The 26656-nt window shown below is 37.4% G+C and overlaps 1 protein-coding gene, 1 long non-coding RNA gene and 1 pseudogene across 3 annotated transcripts in view; 1 reads left to right on the forward strand and 2 right to left on the reverse strand.

Annotated features, from left to right (window-relative positions):
• The first annotated feature begins 249 nt into the window (after positions 1 to 249).
• On the forward strand, positions 250 to 15242 carry LOC132091707 (armadillo repeat-containing protein 2-like; annotated as a pseudogene).
• A 3058-nt stretch (positions 15243 to 18300) lies between these two features.
• On the reverse strand, positions 18301 to 22336 carry LOC132092350 (sestrin-1-like). Of its 2 annotated transcripts, none has more exons than XM_059498539.1 (10): positions 22100 to 22336; positions 21205 to 21270; positions 20820 to 21020; positions 20555 to 20737; positions 19740 to 19970; positions 19411 to 19558; positions 19219 to 19328; positions 18937 to 19127; positions 18584 to 18728; positions 18301 to 18489 (listed from the first exon to the last, which is right to left on the reverse strand). In XM_059498539.1, the coding sequence occupies exons 1-10, from the start codon at positions 22199 to 22201 to the stop codon at positions 18403 to 18405; spliced, it is 1464 nt and encodes a 487-aa protein (XP_059354522.1). In that variant the 5' UTR covers positions 22202 to 22336; the 3' UTR covers positions 18301 to 18402. The 2 variants fall into 2 exon arrangements, with proteins under 2 accessions (XP_059354522.1, XP_059354521.1); XM_059498538.1 differs by having other exon boundaries at positions 19219 to 19331; positions 22100 to 22335.
• A 3308-nt stretch (positions 22337 to 25644) lies between these two features.
• Positions 25645 to 26656, reverse strand: part of LOC132092351 (uncharacterized) — a 31333-nt gene continuing 30321 nt past the window's right edge. The window contains exon 3 of the long non-coding RNA XR_009422218.1: positions 25645 to 26497. This is a non-coding gene — a long non-coding RNA (uncharacterized LOC132092351). The remainder of the gene's footprint in view (positions 26498 to 26656) is intronic.

Raw genomic sequence — 26656 nt, forward strand, 5'->3', positions numbered from 1 at the left:
AGTCTTACAGGACACCAAACTACTTGGTGTAAAATATAGACTGGGTTAATAAAGACGAGAATGTCAGAAAAAATATAAAATAAAAAGTCTTCTACAGATTTCCAAGAAGCAGTAAAACATTTTTTTCTAAAGATAAATTTTTCTCTTCCTTTAACAATAGTTATGCTTCTTTATCTACCCTTTTTGTTTATAGGATAATGGACAAGGTCTCAGGCCCTTGATACTGGTATGCATCCCTATGGATCAAGAATGTCTTTAATGGAGCTTCATGGCAAAAGTGAAAGTGTCTACATAAGCACTGGCATCAGGAGACAGACGATTGCTGAAATAGTGTCAGAAGCTCGTCGCTCTCTCAGAACTCTAGCCACAAAGAGGCCTTTCACACCTCAGGAGAAGCATCGGCAGCTCTTTGGAGAATCATTTTCTCGTGCACATGATGGACGACCACCATCTGCATTCAGGTAAAACAACATTGGAGATGACAGATTTATGTATTTATCCCTTTTGAATGTATTTTATGCTTCTTACAATTTTTAGAATGGATTTTGGTTATAGAGTGCAAAAGGCCCTGTCCATTGGTTATTGAAGTATTTTTCCCATTATTTTTTAAGTTTTCATTTAAGAATTATTAGCCATATGCCACTCAAAGATTAAAAACCTTGTGGTATGCTGTCTTTAATGTTTTAAATTATTGTTAAAAGTCAGTCCCCCGTGGAGAAAATGAATGAAAAGTTTACTTCCAGAACCAGACTGGCACTCTTTAAAGTACTTGAATTGTAACCTTATGTTTATTCATATAAAACTAGTATGCTGTTTAAATTGCCTTCACAAATTTCTTTTCTAGTCTACATACCCGACATTTTGAAGCAAGGCAAGGCTCTGGAACTCGACTCAGCCCACTGGAACATGTAAGAAGCCTTTCAAAACTTTATGTCTGACTATTCAAATGAAATCAGGAAACCGTAATTCAAGAGTTCTCTCAATCCTAGAAACCCAGCCTGTCTGTGTCCCTGGATGAGGATGGCTGTGTTGAGGATGCAATTCTTCCTAAACCCCCAGCTGAACGAGGGAATACAAGGATAGGATCAGGAGGTTCAAGAGCCAGACTGCTTAGAGCAGCATCCCTAAACAGACTACCACCCATGACACCAAACACAAAGAGTAAGAAAATAAATAATGTTATTAATCTGTTTGTTTTATATTTCCTCTCTTTTCAATGAATATTTCCCCACCAAATAAATCAATCAATCAATAACAAGTTGTCAAATGGTCACTTTACTTTATCTTTCAAATCAAAGTGCAATGCATAGTGCATACTATTTTCCAGGAAGATTGATAACCCTCTTCATTGTTTCCTGTGTCAGTGCCTCTGAAGAGACAGTCAGCTAACAGATGAAGTATTTTACACTGAATCAAAAAAAAAAACTATATAAATCAGTTTACATCCTCATGATGTAACTCTGTATGCCCTGAGTTTGTTTGTATTGAGAAAAAAAATGTATGTTTGTTTGCTAGATTTAATTTGATTTATTTTATTACTTTAGTAATAAAACCATTTAAAAAGTTAAATGAGTGTAACTTTTATTATTATTATAACCTTTATTTAAACAGGAAAAGTCCCATTGAGACACAGTCTCTTTTACAAGGGAGTCCTGTATAGCACGTGCAATCATAGGTTACAAGACAATAAATTAAAATATAAAATACAATGCAGATTTGCACAAAATTTACAATATATTTGCATGTGAAGATGCAGTGACTTTAAAATATATAAACAAACAAAAATAGTGGCTAGAAGTCAATATCCACCCACCATTAATTAAAGCAATTACACATGTCCGTCCGCATATCCAATATTTTTTTTTAAAAGCAGCTAATGAAATCGGCGCACCAATCTTTAGTCTAGACTGTAGTTCATTCCAGGACGAAGGACCATAGAATGACAGACCCCTCTTTCCTGCTTCAGTCCTCATTCTTGGTACATTAAAAAGTAGTACATCACTAGATCTTAATCGATATGTACTTTGGATACGAACAAATTTTAAACAAATATAAGACGGCAAAATACCTAAAATCGCTTTATAAATAAAAATGTACCAATGTCGCATCCTGCGCGATTTAAGTGACGGCCAATTTACCATATTGTATAAGATGCAATGATGTGTCTGATAGCCAGCATTTGTAATGAACCTGAGAGCCGCATGATAAAGAGGGTCTAGTATTGAAAGAGTAGATGGACAAGCAAATTGATAGATGATATCCCCATAATCTATCTGAGACAGGAATAATCCTGCAACCAGTCTTTTTCTTATAGTCCTAAAAAAGCAAGATTTTAATCTATATAAGAATGCCAGAGTGAACTTAAGTTTCATAGCTAGAGCTTCAATGTGTTTTTTAAAGGTAAAACCTTTATCAAGCCAGATACCCAAATACTTGTAAGTATCAACAAGTTCAATAGCTTCATCTTGAAGTGTCTTAATAGCAAGAACTGGGACTTTAGTACCTACGGGGGCAAAAACCATTGCCTTTGTCTTTTTTGCATTTAAAAGTAGCTTCAAATCAAACAAGGCGGATTGTAGTGAGGTGAAATCTGACTGCAAATTTGCACAGGCAACCTCAGGTGTAGAGGCACAAGAATACATAATTGTGTCATCGGCATACAAAAGATACTGTGAAAATTTAAATTCACTACAAACATTATTTATATAGATAATAAAAAGCAAAGGACCTAAAACTGAACCTTGTGGGACACCCTTTTTTAGAATAACAGGGTCAGATGTTACATTCCCATGTCTTACAATTTTCATCCGTTCAGAGAGATAGCTTTGAAACCAATTTACAGCTCTATGACCCACACCAATATTCAACAAGGTTTTGATTAGCATGAAGTGGTCCACTGTGTCAAATGCCTTAGTAAGGTCAATGAACACAGCCATACAGAATAACTTTTCATCAATTGCCGCTTTTATATCATCGATAACTTTTAAGCAGGCAGAAACTGTGCTGTGGCCAGATCTAAAACCAGATTGCATGTTGTTAAGAATATTTTGTGAAACCAAAAAAGTTTTTAATTGATCAGACACTAAAATCTCCAAAACCTTAGCTAAAACCGAAAGATTTGAGATAGGTCTGTAATTATTTGCATCACATGGATCCCCAGATTTTAATAATGGTGTGACGTAAGCCTGCTTCCACGAAGTAGGCACTGTATCTGTGCAAATGGACAGGTTAAAGATATAAGTGAGTGGTTTCACTATAATTTCTGCTGCCATTTTTAACAAACCCGGATCAAGTCCATCTGGCCCAGCTGCCTTCTTGGAATCAATGTTCTGCAAAACATGTAAAACTTTTGTTTCCAAGAATGGCGTAAACTCAAGGATTGAAGGAGAAACAATATCATCAACCACTTCCCCTGGTAGTGACTGGCATAAAGGTTCCGCCAGGGATATATTATTCCAAGATTCCTCCATGTTGGTTTCGCCATGGGGAATTTCATCTGCTTCTACCTGGTAATTATATTTTCTGGCTGAGCTTCTGATTATTCAAATTTCAAACAAATTAGCTATGTATTCATATATATACTTTAGTTTGGGGTAAGTAAGTTGTTCTCTTTTTTTAAGAAACGCATAAAATTGTACCAGAAAAGACACTTAGAATAATTTTTTTAAGTATTTAAAACAAATATTTTTCTTTTGAAATTTAGTTTCATTAAAGAATACTGAACAATTTACAATGGTTTTCCCAAAAATATGAAATATTAAGCAGCACAACTCTCTTCAACATTGATAATATTTAGAAATGTTACTTGAGCAACAAATCAGCATATTAATATTTCACAATATTACTGTTTTTACTGTATTTTTCATTAAATAAATGCATCCTTGATGAGCATAAGAAATTTATCTCAAAAACCAAAAAATTATGTTGATTATATCTATGAATATATGTGTTTTTTGTTTTTGATTGTTTAGCTAAGCTGTGGATCGGAGCAGCCCAACCAGGTGAAACAGAAAAGCTGCACTGTGCTGATGTTGTGGAGCATGAAAAAAAAATCATCCTCCGAAACAGACCTGCACATACTTGTCGAACACAGGTTTGCTTTTTGAGAACAAACATCTCTTTTGCTGTCTTCTACGGGCACTTGAAGGTTTATTGTTCTTTAAATGTACTTCTACATCTGTAATTGTATTGAACCCATGTTTAGAGGATTGAAACCTCTGTAGATGGGTAGCTTTGAATCAGCATGTTTATGACAGGGACTTACATCAGGCGTTTGTCCCTTTGAGTTTCATCACAAAAACCTCTACTGTTAATGCACCACCAAACTCCCTCAGTAAATTGATTTATGCTCTGTGCCTAAGAACAGCAATAAAATATTGTATGTGTTGTCAACTCTCAGGACACCCTGTACAGAGAATGAACTTGTTAATTGTGAACCATTCTGAGGATCAGTAGATCCCAGTGGTATTAATCCCTTTTTCTTTTCTCTTCTATTTCATGAAATGCACCAGAATTGTGTAAACCATCCGTCAGACCACATTAAAAGATTTGTTTATTAAAATCCAAGTGCTCTCATTAGTACATTGCCCAGAATGCCCACTTATGAAAATCACTATGTTACATGAAAGTCATTTCCAATTTGGATGCATTTACGGACAGTCTGAACGTTAATATAAAGTTAAGGTCAGGCAGCAAGCCCTCTTTCTCTGTACTGTATCCTTGTTGTAGTTGCTAATGGAGCGATATTAGATTATGCAGGCCGTTTGTAACTGGCTGGTTCACTGGTGTGTTGACCACCAGTACAGTCTCATTTGAGATTCACGCGATGAGATCACGTCTGGGACAAGTCATCCCATCAACAATGAGGCATTATCAAGACAGTACAAAGCCCAAATATGATCAACTCCACAAATATGCTCAGCCGTACCATCATTTCTTCACAATACTTATGTGACATCTGAAAAAAAAAGTGATGCATTATGCTGTACTATAAAAATTGAGAAGCAGTACAAAATTTGAGACATACTATGTCAGTTTATTCTGCTGTTAGTGATAGCACAGACTAAAACCATGTAAACGGATATCTTGATATCTGAGATAAAATTCACCATGACAGTGCATGACTAGATCTGAGACAAGCACGTGAACCTGTGGTTTCCTGTCTGTTGTAGTACCCCTCACATGCACGCACATTTTAATGAACATTTACACAAGCACATTTGGAAAGTTATCAATTTTTCACCAGTGACTGATTCTGAAATCATTGACCATTAAAGAAAAAGATATGATGAAAATAATTGGCCAAATGAAATGCTACATCAGAATATCACAACAGTGACCTCTTGTGTCTGCCAGGAAAACAGGAGAACAATATGCCATTTATAAATAAACAGATAATGTTTTATATTTCTTTTGAACTTGTATTTACGTTGATACATTTTAAGCATTTTCTATCTGCAGACTTTGTAAAAAATGTCCAGGTTAGATATAAATGTTTTAAAACACCATTTAGGTTTTTGGAATTCATCTAACCATTGTTCCTGTTCATTTATGCCATCTTATTTATGTTTGTGATTAACAGAAATCCGCTAACTGATGTATCCAGTGAAAAATGATCAAAATCAGGTAAATTGCTATATTTAGGATGTATATACTGCACTTGAAACCGCTAACCGACAGTCAAACACATGATAAACAAAGCAACAATCTTGGAAATCTTGCTCCAGACACATTCTTGCCAGAAGCCACAAATATCTGATTAGATTGGGAACCTAAACCATTTTTGCTGCAGCAGTTTCTCAAGATTCTTTGTCCAGATGCCAGTTGATAGCCGTTTGATCTGTTGTTTTCGCAACCCACTGCTTCCTGCAGCTCGTCCACAATGCAAATGCTCAGAGAGGCATTTGAACAGAACAGACTCTAATGAAGAGTCGTGTGGGTGTAAAGCTCTGACCTTTTCATGCTATGCTGAACATCCTGTATTACATTCATATGCTTTAAGAACTGCTAGGGTGAAATTTCTGAATTTCCCTAAGGAGATCAATCAAGTACATCTGTATGTCTGTTTATATATTTGTCTGTCTGACACCCACTCCATCTCATTCTGCTGTAGAAGTCAAGCTTGGGCATGGTGAGACAGGAGATGACATCATGGATGAATCTGTGTTCTGGAACACTAAAGTCTTTCCTGTCCTTCAAGAATTTGAGTCTTTTGCACAAGGTGATGATAAAATTACTCTTATGAATGATCAGTAATGATCTGATGACCTTAAAGATGACCATTGAAGGATCACAATGTGTTTTGCTGGACATCACTTGATCAACAATATGTTGGTCAATTCAAAATTCACATAATTAAGAAAGAATGATTTTGCTTTTTGGTTTAACCCTAATGCTGTGTTTAGGTTTAAAAATCATTCATTATATTTTGGGAATACTGTGAGGACAAATTTTCAGCATAACCCTTTATGAAAAATATTACATTACTTCTGTGTGGGCTAAGATTTTCTGCAGCACACTCTTACCAGTTGTCTTTATTATTTAAGCAATATTAAAGATTAAAGAAAAGTTAAAGAATACAGTAGTTCCAAAATTATATATATGGGGGGCATGGAATGCTAATGACAGTAAATATTTAAGCACTTTCAATAGAAATTCATTTAAAAGAATAAATATCAAAATATTTATTGTGCCAAGAGACTCAGGGGTTCATTCATAAAATACCATTCATATTCTCCATGGCAGCATCACAGGGTGCTGTTAATGAGAATGCCAACCATCTTGGAAACAGATTTGAGAACCAAAAATCGCTTTGAAAAATGCAGCCTGTGACTTATCCCCTAAAGGCAAGTTTGATCCAGCAACAATTTGCCAGTTCACACAATGGTTAAAAGCATAGATGGATAATTATTCTGCAAGCAACAGCTAGTTTAACATGTAAAAATGAAAAAAAAAAATAAAGAGATTATTTATCGATTTTAATTGAGCCCAGGGGATTTTGGAGATATTGATACTCTATTGAAGTCTAATCTAACTTAAAACTCAGTGAAATATGAGGTTGTTGTGCTCAGAGCCAGTACATGTGGAACAACAGTAAAGAGCTATTATATATGCACTAATGATGCATACCATACAGGGGGGGAATTTGCCTTGGAGGTCCGTGTTAACTCTGTCAGTGGGTGTGGACATGTGGGCCAAATGTCAGTGAAATGTCAGTAAGCCTACTCTGTGTACACATCAGATCAGCTGAATGAAAGAGGCTGTGTACGTACTCCACAGACTGCTCTTCTTTCACTGTCCTTCACAGGGACAGTTGAAGGATGACAATGCTGCAAATAATACTGTGTGAAAAATTCGGTTTGAAATCCGACCTTAACATTGTGTTATTTTGTGCACTGGAACATACAGTATACTGATCAGGTTTTGTCTTTTTCAAAAAATGATCCTTGTACTGTAGGTGATGCCGTGTCAGATGAGATAGTGGGAGAGCTGTGTAAAGCATGCAATGGTCTCCATAACGCCCCGGCTGAGAGAGGAATGCTGGGAAGGCAGTGTAAAAAGAGGTCTGTCATCCTTAGAACACTCTTCAGGCTTATAGATGTGGGATCGGACCGACCTAACCTAACATTAGCCAAACTTATTCTGGCAGTGAGTATATCGACACACACACACACACACACACACGCACACGCACACACACACACACACACACACACACACACACACACACACACACACACACACACACACACACACACACACACACACACACACACACACAGAACTGTATGTCTTTAAGCTTGAATTACTTAAAAAATCTGAGCATGATCTTTATGGTCAGGTTCAAATTAAATTTTAACATAAAATTTTAAACAGAAGAAGTGTGGAGCAATGCCTTATTGCTTTTGTCTATATTACAAGCTCAGTGTGAGTGGAAACAACTTGCTGAACATCTGCAAACTTGTCTTCAAAATCAGCCAGAACGCTAGTAACGACACCCTGTTCCTAAACGGCTGCATCCTTGGTTAGACCCAATTGTTACATAACTTACCCAGTCTTTCTAAACTCAATCAGTCATTATCTCTAACATCAGCCCATTGTTTGTGTACACACACAGACTCCCTACTGTCTATGCTCCATTGTGAGGATGTGTGGAGTAAAGGTGAAGCTGTGCTGTACTGTGTCGGCTCACTGAAGCTCGTCTCAGGGAACACCGCCCTCTCCAGACTGCTGCTGTCTAAAGGCTTTATCGGCGTACTGCTGCAGCTGTCATAAAGAATGATGCATGGTCCATCTACTTCAGCAAATGTAACTTCTTACAAGTCAGAGGGAGAAGGTCAGCATATCACCGCAAGACACATACTGGTACAGGTGGGTGATCCTTGATCGCTGCTTAGATTAAGCAGGATTCAAAGATCAAAGTTGCTTTATTGTCAGCTCTAATCCTGTTTTCAGAATGGCAATCATGTTCGCGAACACACATATACCTACAATAGATAGATTTGTCTGTTTTAAAGGGATGGTTTACCCATATGTTACCTGTTTGCTCTGTAGAACACAAAACAATATATTTTGAAGAGCGATTTTGGTTGCCATTGACATCCATCCATTGAACCCCAGAACGGATGTTTCTCAGGACTCTGCTCTGGAAGCGAAATGGAACAAAATATGAGCGCTATATAAAGGTGGGGTTGCATGGGGTCGAATAAAAGGGCAGATTTTAATGGGCTTTTCCTCTGCTTTTGTTTTTGTCTAGGAGGATGCCCTTTTTCCACTTCTCCATGTCCATATTTTATATCATACTCCTCCAGCACAAAGTATGTCTCACAGGAATGATTTAACTCTGCCCAAACAAACGTCCTGAACTCAGCATGCATGGTTTGATGTTCAGTGCTAATTGCTTTGCCACTCATTAGTCTGTTGGCAGACGGATATTAGGATTTCTATGAAAGTACGGCACGATGAGCCAAGCAGCTCTAGAAGTCTCCCTCCATGTATCCTAATCAGTGTCTCTTGCTCTTGATGGAGAGATTTATGAGGCCACTTTAAAGACCTTATGTTATTTCTTCTTGATTATAAGTGCTTCCTCTTTTATTTCATTAGTCAGTAGTACACACACATGCACACCTGCTGTACAGTCCCTCATTCACACTCATTCGCCAAACATACAGACTCATACTTTTCTTTTTTTTGTGTGTGTGTGTTTTTTCCTCAAACACACAGTTGCTTACAGTCTTGTCTTGTCTTGACCCTTTCTAGGTCACAGCAGCTTTGAGAAATATAGCTGACCAGTCTGAGTCTCGGCCTTTTTTCCTGTCCAAAAAGGCATTCTCTTTTTTTTTTTTTAACCAATAAAATATTGTAGAGAGTGACAACTAGAACAGTGTATATTGATTCTAAAAATGCCCACAGTTATAAGATTTATAACTGTTATAAGTATTAATTTACTGTACAGTATTTTTACAGGTCTAGAAATCACACTTGGATAAGAGAACCTCATATACATTTTTGTCTGTGGAAGATCAAATAATCTATTTTGATCAAATAGAAGAATAAATAAATGGAAGATAAATAAAAATAAATTGAAATTGAAATTTTTAAATTCCACAATACAATTTTTTTTAATGGCTTTACTTTTGTTTCATTAAAATATTTCATTTATAAAATATCGTACATAAATATCATAAAGAAGTATTTCATCATTTATAAATAAAACACTATCGGTATGCCTCACATCTTAATGTACAGATCAAAACAGCATTTGAATTCAAATTAAAACATAGCCGTTTTAATGTTTTCTTTTATTTCAAATGATTTGAAGTAATTTTGAGTTCCTTTTTGCCCTTTTCTGAGGCCCTGTAATGGGCCCCCTGACTGAGGACCACTGGTTAAAAGTTTTATAATGCATGCTTTAAAATGCATTTTAAATATCCACCAGCTGAGGTAAGTTCTAATTTTAGTTTGAGGAATTGAGCTTTTTGATTAGTGTTGATAAAGTTGTGCCATGTGCCAAGCTGCTGCAGCCTATTTTTGGACCTGCTAGGCAAATACAGCAGGAAACAGGTGAATCTGGCCCAAGTATATGTACAATGTCCACACACACTCAGACATACAGTGAAACAAACACACACATATAAGCATATAAGCTGCATGTTCCACTTTCTGCTTTCAAGTGGAACTTGAGCAATGGTCTATGAAGGTGTGTGTGTTTTTCTTTTCGTTTTATTTTAGTACAGACCGTTCATGCTCTTCTCTCTCTTTCCTTCTGGCACTAAGTGTAATGAGATCATGTGCTCCCAATCTCATAAAGAATAAACACGGTCCATACTGAGTACTAGGTGTCATAAGCACACTCCCACACACCCTGTGCCTCACATAGGGACATACTGTCCTCGAGACTACTGCCAGAAGCCTCTCTCTGCACGCCGCTTTTCAATGCATTCTAAATGAAAACAAAGAAGTTGTTGAAAATCTGTTTAAACTGTCTGACAAAACAAAGTTAACAAATGGCAGCTAGATTCACAGACGTTTCAAATGATTTTTGCATGCGTTTAGTGGACCGTCAAATCGCTAAACACCAGGCCTGTAAATCATATTTAAAAATTTAATCCTAATTGATCTCCTAATTTTTTTAGTTAGCATCTTATGTTCCTTTAGTAAATAATAAGTCTCTGTGTAATTATTCATATTTGTTTGATTGCAATATATTTAATGTAAATGTTTGCAACTTAAAAAAAACAACATATTACACATTTCTCAAACAAGAAATACAATATGATTTCTCAATAATGAAAATCTTCTCCACATTTATTGGTACATATTTTAGATATATATGCCACTGATCTGCAGTCCCAGTGTTTGCATTAATGTTGAAATACAGGTGCTTCTCAATAAATTAGAATGTAAAGGAAAAGTTCATTTATTTCAGTAATTCAACTCAAATTGTGAAACTCGTGTATTAAATAAATTCAATGCACACAGACTGAAGTAGTTTAAGTGTTTGGTTCTTTTAATTGTGATGATGTGGCTCACATTTGACAAAAACCCACCAATTCTCAATCTCAACAAATTAGAATATGATGACATGCCAATCAGCTAATCAACTCAAAACACCTGCAAAGGTTTCCTGAGCCTTCAGAATGATCTCTGACAATCATTGACACCCTTCACAAGGAGTGTAAATCACAAAAATGCATTGCCAATGAGCTGGCTGTTTACAGAGTGCTGTATCCAAGCATGATAACAGGAAAGTTGAGTGGTACGAAAAACTGTGGAAGAAAAACATGCACAACCAACCGAGAGAACCGCAGCCTTATGTGGATTGTCAAGCAAAATCGATTACAGAAGTGTCAAGGAGTTTGGCTACAGTTGTCATATTCCTCTCGTTAAGCCACTCCTGTACCACAGACAACATCAGAGGCATCTTACCTGGGCTAAGGAGAAGACGAACTAGACTGTTGCCCAGTAGTCCAAAGTTCTCTTTTCAGATGAGAGCAAGTTTTTTATTTCATTTGGAAACCAAGGTCCTAGAGTTTGGAGGAAGGGTGGAGAAGCTCATAGCCCAAGTTGCTTGAAGTCCAGTGTTAAGTTTCCACAGTCTGTGATGATTTGGGATGCAATGTCATCTGCTGGTGTTGGTCCATTGTGTTTTTTGAAAACCAAAGTCACTGCACCCATTTACCAAGTAATTTTGGAGCACTTCATGCTACCTTCTGCTGACCAGCTTTTTAAAGATGCTGATTTCAGTTTCCAACAGGATTTGGCACCTACCCACACTGCCAAAAACACCAAAAGTTGGTTAAATGACCATGGTGTTGGTGTGCTTGACCGGCCAGGAAACTCACCAGACCTGAACCCCAGAGAGAATCTATGGGCTATTGTCAAGAGGAAAATGAGAAAAGAGACCAAACAATGCAGATGACCTAAAGGCCACTGTCAAAGAAACCTGGGCTTCTGTACCACCTCAGCAGTGCCACAAACTGATCAACTCCATGCCACGCCGAATTGAGGCAGCAATTAAATCAAAAGGAGCCCCTACCAAGTATTGAGTACATGTACAATAACATACTTTCCAGAAGGCCAACAATTTACTAAATGTTTTTTTATTTATTTATTGGTTTTATGAAGTATTCTAATTTGTTGAGATAGTGAATTGGTGGGTTTTTGTTAAATGTGAGCCAAAATCATCACAATTAAAAGTACCAAAGACTTAAACTACTTCAGTCTGTGTGCACTGAATTGATTTAATTACTGTTTAGTTGAATTACTGAAATAAATTAACTTTTCCTCGACATTATAATTTATTGAGAAGCGCCTGTATATAAATCTAAAATATCATTTATGTAATATAAATATAAAATATAAGAATAAAATACTTGTAGTATATGCAGTACCCATATAAAAATATATGTATAATACATTTCAAGTTCTGATATTCCACCATGCAAAGAATCCAAATGACTGATTAGTAGCAGATAGGCATATAGAATATATAGTATGTTATGTGTCTTACAAGAGGGTGTTATGTCAATATTTATGTATCAATGACAAATATGTCAAATTAGATAAATGCATTAATATACATATTAAATGTAATTAGTTGCATGTGTTGTCACCTTAACTTAAACCTGCTAAACATAAACCTACTATACACACTTGTCCTCTGTCTTTTCTTATGTGCAGGATCTGGTAGTGCGTCTCCTCTTCACACTTGGAAATCTGACAGCCAAGAGCACTGAATTCAGAGAGAGAGTCTATAAAGAGAAAGGAGGGATAGATGTCCTCTTAGATCTTTTCCAGGTCTACCAGGAAACACCATCGCCTCCTGAGCAATTCTGTGCCCCTGAGAGAGAGGACGTCCTGGTCAAACTGATCAGACTGCTGGCCAACCTGGCCATCCATCCCACTGTGGGCACGGCCCTAGCTGCCAACACACTGCATGTACAGCTGCTACTGGAAGTGCTGGGTACACAGCATAACCATGAAATATACACACATTCCTCTAAGTGGTTAATTAGTTTATAGCTCATTCAACAAAAATTCCATGTTTACAGAAAACCCACTGGGAATGTACTTTACAAATACTGCAGTGCATTCACTCATGCATTTCAATGTCACTCTCAAAGCATTGTGTACGTGACCAATGCTTGGCAAAAGCGATGTGACTTTAAACACACAGCAACACAGATGTGTCAGGCTAAGTTTACTTCCTTGAAATTGAATGAATGTGCAAAGTTGGTGCAATCACATGCTGTTCTCTCCACGTCGATTACTGGCACAGGCCCTCAAGTTACTGCATCCTCTCCAATGATGAGAACAGCCAGACTGTAAACTTCATGTTTTTATTATGCTTAGCGTCTATTTTTGTTTTGATGGTGATGGATGGAAGCTTGGTTTTGGTTCTGCATGCAAACGTTTCAGAAGCAGTTATGTTAGGGTGAAGAGGTGGTTATGCATTTCCTTTTCGAAATAGAGAAAGAGATTTGTGTCCTGTGGAAATATGTCATTTTTAAAAAGTGAGAAATGATATTAAAACTTACTGCTAGATTCTTGCAGTTAGAAATGACAGTTAGAGGATGCTGTCGTTTTTTGTGTGTTTTGAGATGTGGACAGTTAGAGAGGAAATGGGTGGGAGATTTATTGTTTCTCGCTTATCTACCTTATGTCTGGTACATTAGAATGACATCCTGTTATGATGAAAATATAAATCGAGAAGGAAAAAGAAACTGAGAAATCAAGGGTAACAATGACAGAGCATTTGCCACAACAAAAGGTGTTTCGAAATGAACACACGCTTTGCAGCGTGACGCACAAACACTGACAGAGCAAACCGCACTTTGAACGGGAAATACAGGATCTTACTACAGTCACACGCACTGGCAGATTCTGACTACCTCAATTTCGGATTTATCGTTAAGTACTCACACCGAAATTCACACGAATGGTTTTGAAACTTCTCAAAGAGGAAGTGACACCTGATCAGCGATCTGATCTTCTGTACCAAGAATTGAACCACCTGGCTGGTGTTATACCCTAGCCAGAGATGGGTAGATTGCTTACACATTGTAGTCCGTTACTGATTCCAAATTACATGACAAAAATTGTAGTTTGTAACGCAATTCATACATTACACATATTAGTACTCATTTATCACGTTAATTTAAATAGGATATTCTTCGATATCGAGACATATTTGTTTACCTGCATATCATTTAACCACTAACCAATGTCAGAGAACTGTGAACACTTTAATAGAGTCACTTTAAGTGAGAGCAAGATGATGGCAAATGTGGCCTAATGAAAAATCAAGGAAATAAACATGCATAACGAATTACACATATTTATAATGCATCCCTATTCTGTATGTTTTCTGTAAGTTTTCTGTGTCTTCTGCCCTTCTTTCTCAGAGTGGAGGTGTGTACAGGAAAGACAACAACCTGTCTTTCAACCAAGGCATGAGCTCAGTGGTCCGTGCCCAGCACACACACATCTCACGGTGTAAGACGTGTGTGTGAACGCAGCCTGTATGTTGCATCTGTCTTGGTCCTTCAGTTATGCCCGCCTGTCCTTCTGTCATTGGTTTAGTGCTACTAAAGCTCTTGCTGAGCACCAGTATGGATGCTGTTTTGGAGGCCACACGTGTGTATGGAAATCTGTCGCAGATCAAAGATGTGAGGCACTTCATCATGCAGCAAAAATGTGTGAGACACTCTCTCTGTCATTTTTCTCTCCAAAATCAAGAGGCTGACGTTGTGTTGGTCTTTTGTGTCTCAGTGGAGCAGTATGTGGTAACCCTCCTGGACACCAAGACCCCTGATGTGTGTTTCTCTGCATGTGGAGTTCTCATCAACCTATCTTCAGATCCAGACATCAGGGCCATGCTGAGGGCCGAGGGAACTGTTCAGAAGTAACTTGCCTCTCTCTTCAGTATGCTTTCATCTTTTGACAACACTGTATGTACGTATATGTGCTATACCTTCTCTCTATCTCCATGTTGCAGGCTGTCTGCGTGACTTGGGGCCTCAGGACTGGCATCTGGCTGCTGTGGTGTGTCAGACTCTGTGGTACTGCTCTTTAGATGGAGAGCTGCAACATGCTGAAGAGCTGTTGGAGATCTTGTGGCTCGACACAGGTATACATAAACACACAAGATACAGCACTGGCAGTTTAATATGCTAATTTGGTATAATTTAAAATAAAATAAAAAAGTGATAACAGTTATTGCTTGCAACAGTCAAATATATTCAAATGATGCATGTGTATATAATAATTAAAAAAAACACACAAATTTGATTTATTACAATGCATATTATACTATTTTTTTATTGACCATGATATATATGACAATGTAAAACAATATATTAAACAAATTGTATAAATAATATTAATCAAACAACAGTCAGTTGACAGTTATTTTGGCATGTGCACATATGACAATACATAAAAAAGTTTATTTTTATGATTAATTATTTTAAAGATTAATGATTAATTTTGTATGAACTTAATGTAGACATGTTGTCTTGCGTTTTGGACAGACAGAGGAGCTTTGCAGTGGCCTTCTGATGATGGAGTCAGATAGGTCCAGGAAGCATGCTGGGAGCTGCTCTTTTTGCCTGTAGCTGAGAGGCTTAGACAGCGTTTTCATATTGAAGACACTACTGGAATCATTCCGTAAGCTCCACTGACACAGTCCTCCTCCAGACATCACATGCTGATCAGTGTGTGTATTGGCATGTACTTTATGTACACCTAAAAGCTGAGGAATGAGCCAGTGTGTATATTACACTTTAATACAATATCTCCTTTTAATGTTGTGAACTTAAATGTTGTGAATGCTAATAGGGAATTTGTCAATTATGACCAACACATTTGTTTTATATATAAAATAGTTCAAATATTTATTACACAACCTTATGCTGCTGTATTTAGCTTAAACAGGAGAAAGCATGTGTCAAACACATAAATCAAGTCTTATGTTCATGAACACCACACTAATGTACATGCAAAAATCACTCATGAGCATCTCTGTCAAAGACTTTATTAATCTGACACTTGCAGAAAAGTCTGTAAGGAAGACAGAATAGAAACATTGTCATACAATCACATCAAACTGATATAATATGGCACTGGCTTCCCTCCTCTTAACAGGTTAACACTTCACAGCTACAGTCTATACACATAACTATAAAGTTTACACAGCTGCCCTAGAGTTGACCTTCATACATGCTTAAATACCAATGACCGAAATTAGATTTTTGTAAAATGTATTTAATCACTATTTACTGAGATTTAATGTTTTCTTCATTGTGTAAACTCTGAAGCTGTTGAACTCCTGCACGATATCCAAGGGACTTTTTCAGAAAAGAACAAGATATTTTATCGTTATTAAGAGGGGAACCCAACTTCTCACATTATTCTTTTAAAATGAGCAACAACTAGCCTATGGTGATTTCCATTTAATGTCCATTTGCAGGCACTAAATGACCAACAGCCTCATAACCACAAACAAACAGGGAAATTACAAACAACAAAAGGGAATATTTCCTTATTTATGCAAACAGGATTGTTCCCAGGTTAACAATGTTACTTGCTTTAATCCTCGCTGTGAGAGGACAAATTGCAGCGTTCAACATTGTGTTGAAATCATTAGTGCTTTTCTATGGGCCTGTAGTGTCTGTGCTGCTATATTGCTTTGCTACAAAGGTCTCTACTGTTGGGTGGATGTTCATGGACATAAAAACATTGATTATGCGACCTAAAAGCATATAAAGAACCTTCGATTCTTGTGATATGAGGTGTTTGGACTGCTCAGATCTTTTTTTTTTTTTTTTTGCAATTAATAATCAATAACAATAATTGTTTGGTGTAATGCATCATCTGTGACTTTTCAGCGAAGAAAAAGACTTCAGATTAAATTACAAATGATACAACCAGTGGAATACCATGTTTTATTTTTATTTTATTTTTTTTTTACAAATAATTTCTTATAAAATTGTCAGTAACTGACATCAGTCTCTCAAGTCTGACTTAAAACTCCTCCAAATGAAAAAGTACCATCCCTCTAGTCCTGCCATCATCAGAATGCAGTACTTAACTGGTTTAGTAAACAAAAGACAGCAGAGAATCCACCCTGCTTGAAAAGAAAACACACACACACACACTCAAAACAAAACTTGCTTAGTTACACTGGTTAAAGTTCTGATAATAAGAACAAGCATGGTTTAACCCCACAACCGTGCAGTCGTGCGGGTCACTTGGTTCAGCCTCTAGCTCTGTACAGGCGGCCACGTAAGACAAAGTTCTGCTCACCAGACAGCACTTAGATATTTAAGGATACATAACAGGAGGTATTTAGTTTAATAAACTCCAAGATAGAAACAAGGAGTTAAGATGACCATGCATTAAAAGGAAGACAGATAAGGCGGATGGAACAGAGCAACAGGAAGCACTTCACTTTAAAAGTTGCCAACACAAATAAAAAAAAAAAAGATAGAAAACGGACATCGAGACAAAATGGCTACATAACAGCTGAAGCTTAACATTTTTCAAAAAAAGTGCTTTGATATTTTTAATCCATGAACCCCCCAAAAGAGCCTATGTTTGGATTTTTTTCTATATTCACCCCCCCCCCCCCCCCCTAGCATTCACACATTGGAAATGTCTTAATGAGACAAAGTGGTGTCTTACAGTAAACTCTAACAAGGGCTCAGACAGCTATTACTTTTGAATTGCGTTCGCACACTAAAACAATCGTTCCTGGATTAGCTTATACAAATGGGTGATGGTTTGGAGGCCTCTCAATTGAGAAAAGCAGCATGAACAGACGGCACATCAGCATCTGTTGCCAGTGCTGCGCATGACTAGGCACGCGTTTATGCAAAAACAGTAATGCTTCTATCTCTAGCCACTGCTGAAAAAAAAAACCTATATAAAATGATAAAACACTAGTAGATAGTCTTGTCGGTGCAGTCTTTCTGCACTGGTGCTGGAGTTGCTATTTGTGCTTTTGTTTTTAATCTCATCTCACATAAAGAAGATATGATTATATGGCATCTTATCGCAGATGCATTTGAAATACTAAAGGAAGTCTGGCCTCCAGAAGCTCGCAGTCTCAGCTTGTCCTCTTACACACTAGGGATTCTTCTCAGAGCCCCCCAGTGGCCAGTGTTGGCACTGCAGGCTGAGCAGCCACACAAGGGATTCAACAAGTAGGTTCAGTTGATAGTTGTTGCTTTTTTCCTTCTTTTAGCAAAACAACCTTGTCATCATCCTCCACACCCAACCATTGTTGTTCTTCCTCAGTTTAGTTTTTTTTCCTTTTTTTGTAATTTTTACATTTATTGAAGTGTCCAACGTCAACAACAGTAAAAAAAATAAAATAAAAAGGTAGACAAGAACAGCACTTCATGTCATGTAGCGGGTGATAGCTCTCAGAGCGTAGAGCAGTTCTGCCTGCATGCGCGCTTCCATAAGAAGCAAATTAACGTGGACCTAAAAGACAAAAGAAAAGAATCTTTATAAACTCAAACATTTAACCATCACAAATAATCTGTGTTCATTTTTGTGTTTCAGAAGTGCTTCTAACCTTCTCAGAGTGCTGGAACTGCCTCCAGAAGCTGTCATACATCCTTTTGGTGATCTTCTCTGGAGTGCGCACCATAGTTTTGATGTAGACTTTAAAACTGCGGTCTAACAGTTGATTAATTTCTCCATAATCATAATCATCATACCTGCAGTGTAACAGACAGAGAAAGAAAGATACCTCAGCAATATGAAAATGTAAAAATAAAAATGTAAAAGTGTGTATATATATATATATGTATATCTGTGTATGTGTGTGTGTGTGTGTGTGTGTGTAGAATGACAAACAATAAACTCATTTTTACAGCTCAACCAAATATATTTACTTGTGAAACAGAGAACAGTGGAGAGACTTACCTAATCCCAAACATGCAGTGGATGTAGTTCCAGATGGCTCTACGAAGCATGGACGTGTCCACACCCTGGTGTGTCGCCATTGTGTTGTACGTGAGATTGTATGCGATCTGGAACTTTTCATCTAGAAGCTGTCCAAAATCTGGATACAGCCGATTCACCAGGGAAAAGCCATGATCTTCCCAACTATAGTCCTGCCAAGGCGGAAAACATCACAATTCTGTTATTTTAATCCTCCATTTCTTTTGACTGGCAACAAGCAAGACAATGTGACTTTCTTCTCACCAGCACTCTGAGAGTGGGTACATGTTCTCCTCTCCTGGAGAAGTCTTTGTAGTCGTAACTAGGGTCTTCAAAATGTCGTGAAACATCTCTAGATGGTACACACTCCTCATCTTCTGTTAACCAAACATGTTGCTTTAATACAAGTCATCCTGGCGTTGTAGTATGAAATAAAAAAATTAAAATCCCACTTACCAGAGGTGACTACCAGCATGCTTTCTGTTTTTTCCCTTTCAAAACGAGTGGCCATTTCCTCCTGACTGGCTTCCTCTTCGTCATGACATTCCTGGAGCTGCTTCATCTTCTCCATCAGCACTTCAACCTCACCAGAGAATTCAGACACCTAAACACACGCATACAGGAATCTAGGTCATCACACAGTTTATGTGCACTGTATGGTTAGGAATTTGAACCTCACACTCCATGCATTCCACAGATCCCTTTTCAGGACCACTGGATGGAAGACTAGCAAATATGAGAAAGTCTTGCAATCTTTTCTTTGCATACATTTCCCTTTGTCTCACCTGCTGGTTCCCAAACATCTCCTCCAGGGCACTGTTGCCATTGGCAATGTCACAAATGCAGTAACCGCTGAGCGAGGGCGGCCTGAGCGTATGTCCTCCATCTGTGTGGATGTCAGAGTTGATGCCACAACCAAACGTAAAGGAGGCCAGAGAGTGATAGAGCGTGAGTAGCACCACAACATGGATCAGCTCGGCCAGGGACCAGCTGTGCTCCTCTGCCTTCAGTAGACGCTGTAAGAAAAAAATAAATAAATATTAGGGCCAATGATATGTAAGAGTGTCCACGACAAAGAAATGGAAAAATAATTCTTAGAAATGTACTCTTGGTATTCATGTTGGTTTCAAGTGGTTTTGAAAAAGTGAAAAAGAAAAGTTTCAGATTAATGACTCATTGCATAACCAACAGGAAAATGTAATATCATATATATGTATATATTTTATTCACTGTTTTAAACTTTAAAATTAAAATGTTTAAGGCAAGGAGTTTTCTTTACAAATATTATGACTTATTAATTCAGAAATATCCAATTTTTTTCAAAGCAATTTTTTCTTCTTGTAAGGAATAAAATATTACACCAAACTATTTAAAGCTTTCTTTTACAATTACAATATTAGGATAATTTTTCACATTAGGCACTCCAAAAAAATATCCAAATGTATATTTACAGCTAATAAACTTCATATCTCCTGAAACCAGACTGACCTCATACTTCATAGTTGCCTCTAAAAGCATTCTAAAACTTTGTTGTGCTCGTTACAGTGGCGTAACAGCTGTAGGCGAGTGTCCATGTGTGACTGTGAGGTTGAAGTCATACCTCAATATGTTCTTTGGTGAGCATCCAGGGGCGATGGGCCAGGATCTTATTGAGCTCTCCAAGAGCCTGCAGCTTCTGTGGGGCTTCTTCCAGACCTTTCAACCACTTGGGATCACCTCTGACCTGCAGAAAGTCATTCACGTGCAGGTTGACCAGATACGTGCACTGGTGCCTAGCGGCAGCCTGTTGACCACAGAGACACCTTCAGAAGAATCTATCATTGTTATTTTTGAGTTGCATACAAAAATACAGCCTGCAGCCTCACCATTATGCCTATGTAATGTCTGCAGTGCAGAGACAATGGACCGTCCACCTGAAGCAGGTAATGCAGTGTCTTAAGAAAGCTCTCCAAATACTCAGGATGGAACCCCATCACCAAGGAGATGTTGTCAAGGCGACCAAGCACTGCGAAGGCATCCTCAAAAATCGACTGTATTCTTTCATTCAATTTACTGACTTGAAGTATCTAAGACAACGGGGGAATAAAGATGAGGTGAACCTGGGGAACTCAGTACTGATAAAATATCTTAACTAGACTGTGATGATAAACATTGTTAATGCCAAAAAAGGGAGTGCAATGTGTTGATTATAATGGTTGGAGTGAGATTCAAGCCAACTTTAAATCAAGCAGGGTTGATGTTAACACTAACCTCTTTCTCTGGTATGAATCTACTTGGTCCATTTCCTACCGGTCTGGGGATTTGCACTCCAGCGTCCTAAAAAGATCAAAACCAATAGCATGATTTCCTGATCCACAAGTCAAAACCTGAGAGAAGCACTTGGCATGAAACTACTATTATTATATTGAAGAAATCTTGGCATGAGAGAACTCATAAAAACAAAAGCCTTCCTCAGCTCAAATATCAATGGCTGGTACTAGAATTTTCTCTAGCATGGGCTAGAAAAGATATTCTTTATAATACATGACATAATACGTAATACAGTCAGATCTGTAAGTAAATGCATCATTCATTCAGATCCTGAACATCATTAATCTGCTTATTGATACAATAGAATCTGTCAAAGGCACAAAGAGAATGATTCAAAACAACCTAGATTCCATATGAACAAAAAGGCCAGTTTGCAATATACCAGTGACATAATAATGCCAAAATAGCTGACTCAGACAGGAATTCGCAAGCTATGGTGTAGAACTACATTTAATACTAAATGCTATTTAACTTGACACCGCGAGCCTTGCAGAAACATACATCAGTTCCACACGATGGCTATCTTGCATATTAGTGCTTTGCTTGAATAAAAAACAACATTTAGACAATGTGACACTGACTTTAATACTGTCAGCCATTGATAAAAGACGAATTGCTATCTCATCCGATGACAGAAGACCGAAAAACAAGTCAGCTGTGTTCATGATGCAAGTAACGTACAAAGACCAGGCTGCACTGCAGCAAACGGACTAAATAAACGGACATTATTTTAAACCCACGGCAAAGAAAAAAAAAGAAGACTAACGAAACAGGTTAGCTAAAAATACATCTGTCATTAGTTAAACTTGATGTCAAGCTCTAATTTGTTTCTTACCTTTTTTCTTATCCGCTCGCATTGTGTGCACATTTTAAACAAGTCTGTCATGGTGAGAGAGGAGTTTTCCATAGTTTCATTAGATGTCGATGCGTGCCTCATGTTGCGCTTTTCTGCTTCTATATAAAAAATTAGAGCGACTATCTTGTGTTTGTTTTAGTTCCCGTTGTTCCTTGAGGCATTTTGTTAGGCTACCGGTTCCTATCTGCTGAAGCTCCCGAGCAGAATACCCACTCTCTCCAAGCTTTCTTTTGGTAAAAAAACAAGCCATAAATATGACTGACGCGCCCAGTAGCCAATCACGATCCAAAAACAACCTATGTTGTCCAATCAACGCTAAGGGGGCGGGGTTAAAAGACACTTGCGCCAACGGGCGACTTAAAACGGTCGTTTACGCAAAAAATACAATTCTGTCATCATTTATTCACACTCACGTCGTTGAAAAGTTAGTTAAAAAGGACATGTTATAAAGAGCATATCATTTATTGGAATGAAAGATGCATTTAAACCGAGGAGTAACGTCTCACATTCTGCCTAACATTTTCTTTTGTTTCACACAAGAGAGTCATACAGGTTTGAAACAAGATGAATGAAAGTAAAAGACACAATTTCATTTTTTTGGGTGACCTAAACATTGAACACTTCCTATTTGTTTATATATTTGGATTTATTTAACTGATTTATATGGAAATTGTCTAAGAATAGTTGATTTTCTATCTCAGTGCACTTTCGATGGAGAGCTTTTCTTTGGTTTCAGGTATATGACTGGAAACATTCTAATGTTGATTAATACTTAACAGACATTTTACTTGGCCTTCCAATATACCTATTTACAAAATCATGATTTGTCAATTCTATGAGACTGTTACCTCCTGGCAGTCCCGCCTGCCTGGTGAAAGGGACAGATTTAAGTAGCCCAAGCAAGTGGGAGGGGATGTTTTTCCTTGAGCAAAGTGAACTGCAGTAAACAAGCCCTGCAACACGAATGAGGAGGAAAGCATGGACTACAGTGAAAAACAAGACAAGATCAATTCCTGCTGACAGCTTAATATGCCCCACAGGGGACAAGTCAAGGCACCTAATAGATAAAATAACCGTTTTGGCTCACAGATTGGTTGTTTTCAAGAAAAAAAGCCTTGGTTTTCAACTGATTCAATTTGTCAAGATGATGCAATGCAATGCACTTTAGAATTTTGTTTATACAGTTGAGCTTTAATCTTTACAACATACTGAATGATTCACAACTAAAGCATAATGCATAAACCACAATGCATTATTTTTCCCTCTGTATGATGAAATGCACTATTGTAAAATATATTGTGGAGTAATAAAGCCCAACAAACATTAAGTAAAGTCCTGTGCATGAGCATAAGGCTGTCAAAGCGTTTGGATTTGGCATCGCTCACGAGATGAAGAGTAGCTATTCAGCATGTTCATTGTGTCTGAAGGGACCAACCTTGATCGGGGGGCTGAGGGGTGTAAACAGACCAGAGCAGGAGTCAGCACTCTCTCTGGTGATAGGGGGGTGGTTAACCAGGCCCACTGAGCCCTATGGCTCAGCAAACCTACAGAAGAAAATGGTCAGCGTTTGCCTTGCGGCCATCTCCCCCAAGGCACTCTTTCCTCTCTTTATTAAAAGAGCTATAACTATTATCTTAGAACAAACTTCAGGCTTTACTGTACCCACAACGTATCATAACATTGGGCTCAGCTGCCCAGTTGGTTATATCTATGAAAAAAAGACTACAAAAAGTGGAATGACTCTATTCACATACGAAAACAAACCTAAAACGCAACTAATGATGAAAGTTTTCAAAACGATAAACATAAATCTTGCTTTTGGAGTCATTTTAAGTAATTTTTCCATTGTATTGATGAATACATTTAAGCACAGCACAAGAGAAGCATGTCCGGACATATGCATCTGATATACTTATGAGTCACAAATTATAAAAAAAAATTTTTGTTATTTTTTTTATACCAGTAAAACATGTTAAACAAGGAAATTATCATTCGATAGCTGGAAGCCTATTTTATGTCCGCATTTTCTTCACTTTTATAGATTATTTTACTAAAACTTAAATATTTTGCCAACTTATTCTTCATTAAACAGAACTTTAATTCACCAGCTGTGGAGATCTCTTTAGTCTTTTCTCAAGTGTGAAAATTCAGATTTAAGTCATGTTCATTTAGAACTATATAATATATTATGTAAATATTAGATTGAAAAGCTGATTTCCTGGAGCTGCAAGAAAAACAGCCACCATCTGCCAATAACTCTGGCTCTGGTTGTGAATTTCTGCCGGTGAAAATTTATTATTTATACGTAAACTCTTTCTGAGTAACAGGATGTGTCTGTAGAAGTGACTCTCAGTGTGAATGTGTCTCTGTGCTGTTGTTTTTCTTGTGCTGAACGAGCAGCCACGCTAAAACCACAAGCCTTCTGATGTTCAACAAGTGGCAGAAAAGTTGCCTGACACAGCCCTTGTCTAAACCAGTTCCATCCTGACCTATCAGAGACCGGGGGAAGAAAGAGCGGAAAAAAAAAACCACAAAAGACATAAGCCTAGCAACAAGAGTCAGCCAATCAGAGAGCAGAACAACAGTTTCAGGGTCCAATCTGTTTTTTTCACCCTCACTCCCCCACCATAGTGCCTCTAAAAGAAAAAAAAGTAGACTAACTTTGAAATGAACTTGTTTCAATGTCTGTTCAATGACTAGGAGTGATATGTTTTTATGTCCGAATATATCTGGTGCTCTGTATGCACAAAAAAGTGTTGCAAGCTGACTAAAGTCTTTACAGCCTTGAACTTTGGACTATATGGTGTGACAGTAACCACAATGTAAAAAATTATAATAAAAAGAAGGCCTTCAGTAACTCATAATCCACATTTATAGTTTCTGCATTTGTCTGATTCATTCTGACACTGATTGAAGTCTTATTCTGTCTGTGTTAAACAAAGATCTTTTTAAAATCAATATTGCAACAGGAAAGACGAACAGGCAAATAAACACTAATTCTGCAGCAGGGGTCATTCTTTCACTCAGTTCCCAGTAATCATTCAACTTTGCATATTAGTCATTATTATCTCTTATTGATTGTGCTAAAGGTGTAATGTTTGTATTTTCATGATAGATGCATGCACAAATGAAGCAGTCGCGACCATTGTTCCATAGATCAATGCAAGTAAGTATACTATGTGTGACCAGTAAGAACTGCAAAAAGAGAGATCTACATGTTTATGAAAAAAATGTCTTAAGGAATAAAATTAAACTCTGTTGTTAACTAGACTAACATAGCATGGGCTCACTAGATCAGTTATTTGCATGCAGGGTCCAAAATATACAATAGTGAGTGAATAAAATTATTGCGGTAATAAATATATAAAAATGTCTAACTGTTCATGATAATGTTTTTATATATATTTATTATTTATATATAACTAGTTTTAATAAATAGTTATATATACGGTGAGTGAATGTTTGTGTGCATATATATAGGATTATTAAACTGTTGTTTTACTTATTAGTACAAATGGTGCAGGTTACTGTGTCAACATCAAAAACATCATAAACAAGCTGTCTGTCTGTAAAACTGTAAAACAGCACCTGTCATAAAAACATAAAAAAGACACATCATGTTCATAATATATATGACTTTGGTTAATGAAAGAATATTCCACATTATTTTCCACTGACGTAAAGGTCTTTAGAAGATGCAGAACAGAAGTTTTACTAAGACATTGATTTGAATTACTTGCATTGGTTAAATCAACAAGTGTCAAACTCTCATTTTTATAGTTGACTTAATATATTGCAGTTCGTTGTAAAGTTATCAAAAACCAACAATTAGCGCCACTTTATTTACTTAATTTCGAACCTTTTTTATATATCTTCTGAGCAAGTGTCTTTGTCTAGCTGAGGCCAATTAACTTTAATTACAATGAGAGATCAATGACTGTAGACCAGGGGTGTTAAACTCAGTTCCTGGAGGGCCACAGCCCTGCAGAGTTTAGCTCCAACCCTAATTAAACACACCCGATTCAGCTAATCATGTCCTTCAGGCTTATTTGAAAACTAGATGCTTTGTGTGTCGGAGCAGGGTTGGAACTTAACTCTGCAGGGCTGCGGCCTTCCAGGAACTGAGTTTGACACCCCTGCTGTAGACTGTGCTCAGGCACTAAACATATAACCATTCAACACTACTTTTCTCCATTATCCAATTCACCTTTCTTCTCGCTCTTTCATCCTTATATCCTCTGTCACTGGGTCATTTGTCCCACTCAACTTCTCATGTTCCTCTCTCAGTCTAGTACTTGGATTCAGCTTGGGAATTCTGAGAACCGGGCTGATTGGAGCAGCTCAGTCTTGCATCTGTCTTCCTGAAAGAGGCGCGGTCTGCTAGGAACACTGATACAAATGTACACACACACACACATACACATCCAACAGTCAGAGGATATGGCACTCCCAAAGCACAAACTACACAGCATATTAGCACGTATATACATTCACTCAGGACTCAACAATAAGGACTGTTTCTACTGGCCAACAGTT

The sequence above is a fragment of the Carassius carassius genome, chromosome 18 (assembly GCF_963082965.1).
Source record: "Carassius carassius chromosome 18, fCarCar2.1, whole genome shotgun sequence".
Classification (NCBI taxonomy): domain Eukaryota; kingdom Metazoa; phylum Chordata; class Actinopteri; order Cypriniformes; family Cyprinidae; genus Carassius; species Carassius carassius.